A 5,625-nucleotide genomic window follows, 5' to 3' on the forward strand; every position below is an offset into this window, starting at 1 on the left:
AGACAACTCGACGAGTTAAGTTGGGTTTTCACGACATTCTGAGGAACAGTGGGGACTCGACGAGTCACATAGGTGCACTCGGCGAGTTGAGTCAACCATGGACTGTTGACTTGAGTTTGACTTCTATTGAGTTTAGGGTTTGGTCAATCGTGGGTCATGGTGACCATGGAGGGGTAAAATGGTCTTTTTCCCAATCCAATAGTTAGAGAGGGAAAATAAATTAGTTTGTTAGAATTTGTGATTTAATTGTTAACTAGAGATAATCATCAATTGTGACTAAGCGGAGGCTAGGTTCGGTGATTCGTGTTCGAGGAGTACACATTTCCTTAGCTTTCGTACGAGTTGAGTCTTCTCACTATACTTACCATGAGTGGTACTTATGTGTGACCGGAGTGTATTTTGTGCATATTTGAGTTATGTGATGTTATGCATTTTGTCTGTGTGATATATATGTTATATTCTGTGTTTACCAAGATAGGACCAGAGGGTCCAAACCGAGTTGTGGGACCGGAGGGTCTTCACTGAGATACTGGACTGAAGGGTCCAAACCGAGCTGTAGGACCGGAGGATTCTCACTGAGACACATGACCGAAGGGTCCACACCGAGACGCATGAGACTGGAGGGTCCATGTCGAGTTATAGCCATGAGAGGCTTATTATTTGTGTATATGGTATTTTAGGGAACTCACTAAGCTTCGTGCTTACCGTGTTATGTGTATGTGTTTCAGGAACCTCTCAGGACCGTGAGAAGGCACCGACATGATTGTACACACCTGCCCGATACTATGTTGAAGATTCTGGGATTTGACTTTTATTGTGGATTTATGTTGACATTTGAGACACTTGTGGTTTTGTGAAATATTATAGCAATTTATATGTTTTAAAAATAAAAAATTTGGTTTGAAAATTTGCGGTGTTACAGTATACATATAGATATTGAAAATATGTACGTGTATATTTTGTGGTACCAAAGACTTGAACACATGAGTAAAAATATATATGAAGATGCAAGATACAAAAAACAAAATTCCATATATGATGAATGTAAGTGTGGATTTTTGTTAATGATGTGTGCTTAGTAACTAGAAAAAATGTTACATTTGTAAATATGGGAACTCCATTGAAGGGTAGGAAGTTGCCGCTCATTCATGCTAATGCGTCTGTCCTATATCTGTTTCTTCGATAAGAGGATCGTGATACTATGTTACCTTTATATCCGATTCCACAAGAAATGTTTGAGTTTATTTTCTAAGAAAAGTAACTTCTGGCTCATTTGTGGACGTAACAAGATTATCGGTTATCCTAATCGTATGAATCACATAATGTTTTGTCTTTTTATTTCTCTTTGAATCTTTTAATTATGTGTTTGTTGTCAAAATACATTTTTTTGAACAACAAATCTAATCTATTCTTAACCTGACACACCTAATTCCACCTATGTCCACAACGTGATTTAAACCCTTGATCTCAACAAGAAAAGACAACACCTAATACCACTAGGCTAGAAGCCTTTGATTTGTCAAAATACCTAATAGATTATTGGTTTGGTAATGATAATTATTGGGTTGGTGGTTTCAAAAACCAAACCAAAGATGATGGTCTACTTATCAAATTGGAACAAAAACGTGCTCGTGTCACATTTTATATATAAAACGCTTCAATTTTGTATCGATTTACAACTTGATTTAGACCGAACTAATTTAAATCTATATGGTTTTTTTGATACATTGCTACAAATTTTTTTAATTTCCATCCAATTTTATAAAAATTGAATAACCTTCTTATTTACTCATACAACAAAACATTTTCACATAAATACAATCCGCATTGAAAGCTTAAATTTCTGTCCATCGTTATCAAGAGTGAATTTCTAATATCCAATCTTTAAGTTATTATGAAAAAAAATTGTGTAGCAAACAAATACATATATAAAAGATAAAAGTTCCTCTTTAATCGATTATCACCACAACAATGGTCAACACAACACCATAATCCACCTCATTTACTTAACATAACGAGAAATGAAACAAAATTATAAAAACAAAATAAATACATATAATAATCTCTTTCAAAAGAACATATACACAACACTAACTACATTAACTATCAAAAACATAACTAATCATCTAAAAGAAACAACAAAAACACTCTATCTCGATAAAGACGTGTATCAAACACACTTTCAAGTCCAACCATGTTTGTACCTTTGAAAAATTTCTTCGGTTTGAGCGTTTCTATATGCACTACAAGCTATAACATACAGACTGATAAGAGCCACAATCGCTATAATCAAAATCGTGTTGGCTCTTCTCCATTCTTTCCTTAGGTTCCCCAACAATCCGGCTTTGCAAGAGTCACAGTTATAACACAATTGGTTCGGATCATTATTCCAAATGGGGCAATCCATATCACCCATTGGGTTTGTCGGGTTGACCCACATTATAGGGTTCACGTATTGGTATCCACACACACTTGGAGGCTTACAACATCCCGACTACACCACATTACACATATTTCAATATAAAATATAAAATAAAATTAAATTTTATAAAAGGAACAGTATTATTAGTAAATAGTAAATCATTATTTGAAAAATGGGAACACACACATAAATGACCAATAATTGAGATAACAAGAAAATTGGATGTCATGTGCTCATGTTTTTTTCTATGATGTTTCTTTGAATAATGACAAAGACTTTGTTAACTTAATTGAGTGGGTGTCATTTTTTTTGGGTTTCAAGAAAGTAGACACAATATTTGAACACTTTTCTTCACTACACTCTAATAAGTCTAAATTAGCACAAATTAATTAGCTCATCAATCATATTCGAAAGATTGATCAATAAAGATTAACACCAGCATTTACTTTAACATCATAAATTATTTAACAAGAATCATATATTGGTAAATTTCATTTTAAGAAAGTATGATGATAATATATTGTAAAGTTATAATCAAGTAAAGATTTGATCTTTCCATGGATCATGTTTAATGCTGGACAATGTACAACCATGAATGCATAGATTACAAGTTACTGTAAATAACAGGGTATGCATTTATGGTGTTGAAGAAGAAGAACACGCAACCAAAAATTGAAATCTTAGAAACAGTACCTGAAGAGGAGATATATTGGAAGCGAAAAATTGAGGAGCAGTGTAGGAATCCTGAGTCATCTTCGTGCAAATTGAGGAGGAAGCCAAACACGCCCTAATATTTCCCCAATTATCCGAATCGGTGATGTGATCGCGTAGCCACTCCGAATATCCCATCAATCGATACTCTTTGTACTCCCGTCCGGGAACGGAGTAGGCGCCGGAGGGACGAGTGACGACGAACGCGAGTATGAGGAGGATGAGACCGGTGATGATGAGAGCGGCGTTACAGAAGAGGTAGAAGGCTAAGAGGCCTTGTTTGTTCCAGTATGCACCTATGAAGCCGGTTAGGGCAAGGAAGAGGAAGAGAACACCGATAATGATGACCGGCCATCGGAGCCAGCGGATGCACTCGTTGTCCGGTTTAGAGGCAAGCCAGATGCCAGCGGTGATGATTGGAATGGAGCAGAGAAGTGCTATGAAGTTGAGAGTTGCTATTATGTTGTTGCTAACCGCCATGGCTGAGCAGCAGAGTGAGTAGAAGTGGAGTGATACGGAGAAGATGGTAGATATCTCATGGGGTTTATAAAGTCCTAAAAGAGTTCTTGAGATAAAAGTCTATGGTTTATCAAATTTTGTTACTTTTTGAATTTATGATAGACTTTTTATAAAATTGTAAAAATGGTTCATGTAAAAAATTGTCATTTTTGTCAAAATTTTCGGAGTAACCTCTCCAAAATAAGTTTTTTTTTTTAATTGTTGTTTACATTTAATTGTCCTTAAATATTTTGTGTTAAGTCGGTCACATGCAACTTATGTGAGAGGATTTTTGTCATTTTGGTATCTTATTATTTATTATTAGCTGAATATCTGCGCGTTGTACGTAATACAACAGTGTATTTGAAACTTTTACAAATATATATTTTTTAAATATATCAATGACGCTGTTGTTAGTTTTTATATAATAAATCTTATAATAACTTTGTATAAACATTATTTGTTTTAAATTATATGATAGTGTAAATATCATTTAAAATTCTATAGACAAAACTACAAAAATGGTCCCTGCGGTATGCATTTTTTTGGGGTTTTAGTCAAAACCTCGACTTTTTTGGATTAGTGGTCCTTTTGAGCTAGTTTAGTTGCGGATTTGGTCCCTCAGTAAACTGAAATGACTTTAATACCCTTGGGGTATTTATTTTCTATTTTACTTTCATTTTTCTTAAATCTAATAATTATTAATTTATTAAAAAAAATAAAAACAAAAGAGGGCCCACCTCTGTGTGTGTGTCTGTGAGTTGAACAAAAATCCACACACGATGGGATTTAACCACCGTTGCCACTACCCAATCTTCCCTACTATTTTGTGCAATTAGCCCCACCCACACATTCTCCGATAACTGCTAATTGATTCCCTCCCTTGTCCTTCATCATTTGTCGCCGAACAGAAAAGTAACGAAGGCAACAAAGCGGCCAGAAGCAGCCTCGCAACCCCATTGCCAACATAAAAACCAGCCACCACCACCTGCTTCCATCGAGATTTCCACCAACACCTTTCTGCTTTCATCGCTATTCCCTCTACAAACTAGTGAACACTAGAGGTGCTATGATAATTCCTTCATCCGAGTCAGGAATCTAATCTGATTCCCACAAACAAATCAATTTTTTGGGGATAAATACTCACACACAAATCAAATTCCATAAATGATAAACACACACAAATTAAATTCCAGTTCCTTCTATTCGATCTAAATTCATTTACTCAATCTCTCACGAAGAAAGAGGATCGTCTAAATTACTAGTAATCTCTCACCGAAAACAAAAAAAAAAGTTATCGAAACCTACAACTCCTTTTTATTCAATCTCTTGTTGGAAACCTGCAACCCCTTATATTCAATCAACCAGAAAGCTACGATGTCGAAAACCCAGTTGAAGGGTTTATCTAGCATATCACTCAACACTGGTGCCTTACCTTATCGATCTTAATTCATCTTTATTGTCACCTCCAGACAACAATCTTCAAAATCCATGACCAAGTTCTACTGAAAATGAAATCGAGATTTGTAGATCTGTATGTGAAAGAAACCGAGAGCAGGGGTTGGTTTCTCGTTGCTATAAAGATGGTGACAATGGTTGTATGGAGAAGATGGTGGGTCGATGTAGTTGTATGGAGAAAATGGTGGGTCGATGTTGGTGGGTCGATTACCACTAGTCCAGGACGTAAGGGGGAAAAAGGGGAACCCAGATTGAGTTCATGAAATCCGGGTTTGTTGGTATTACCAGCATTGAATGTAACTGATTTTTGGGCTATAGCGGTTGTTGTAGTGATAACTTGGTGGGTAGATGTGGAATTTTGATTAAGAAGGAAGAGATGAAGAAGATGAAGTGTTCATCTTGGGTAAAAAGAAAAGGAGAAGGAGGTGGGGGTATACGGTGGAGAGAGAGAGAGAGAGAGAGAGAGAGAGAAAGAGAGAGAGAGAGAGAGAGAAACTTTTATTTTTTTAATTAGTTAATTAAATAAATAAATAAAT

The 5,625-nt window shown here is 35.7% G+C and overlaps 1 protein-coding gene across 1 annotated transcript; it reads right to left on the minus strand.

Annotated features, from left to right (window-relative positions):
- Positions 1-2,012: 2,012 nt before the first annotated feature.
- LOC111892532 (tetraspanin-2) lies at positions 2,013-3,681 on the minus strand. Its single transcript, XM_023888583.3, has 2 exons — positions 3,116-3,681; positions 2,013-2,494 (listed from the first exon to the last, which is right to left on the minus strand). The coding sequence occupies exons 1-2, from the start codon at positions 3,611-3,613 to the stop codon at positions 2,183-2,185; spliced, it is 810 nt and encodes a 269-aa protein (XP_023744351.1). The 5' UTR covers positions 3,614-3,681; the 3' UTR covers positions 2,013-2,182.
- Between the last annotated feature and the right edge of the window lie 1,944 nt (positions 3,682-5,625).

This window comes from Lactuca sativa, chromosome 5 (genome assembly GCF_002870075.4).
Source record: "Lactuca sativa cultivar Salinas chromosome 5, Lsat_Salinas_v11, whole genome shotgun sequence".
Lineage (NCBI taxonomy): Eukaryota > Viridiplantae > Streptophyta > Magnoliopsida > Asterales > Asteraceae > Lactuca > Lactuca sativa.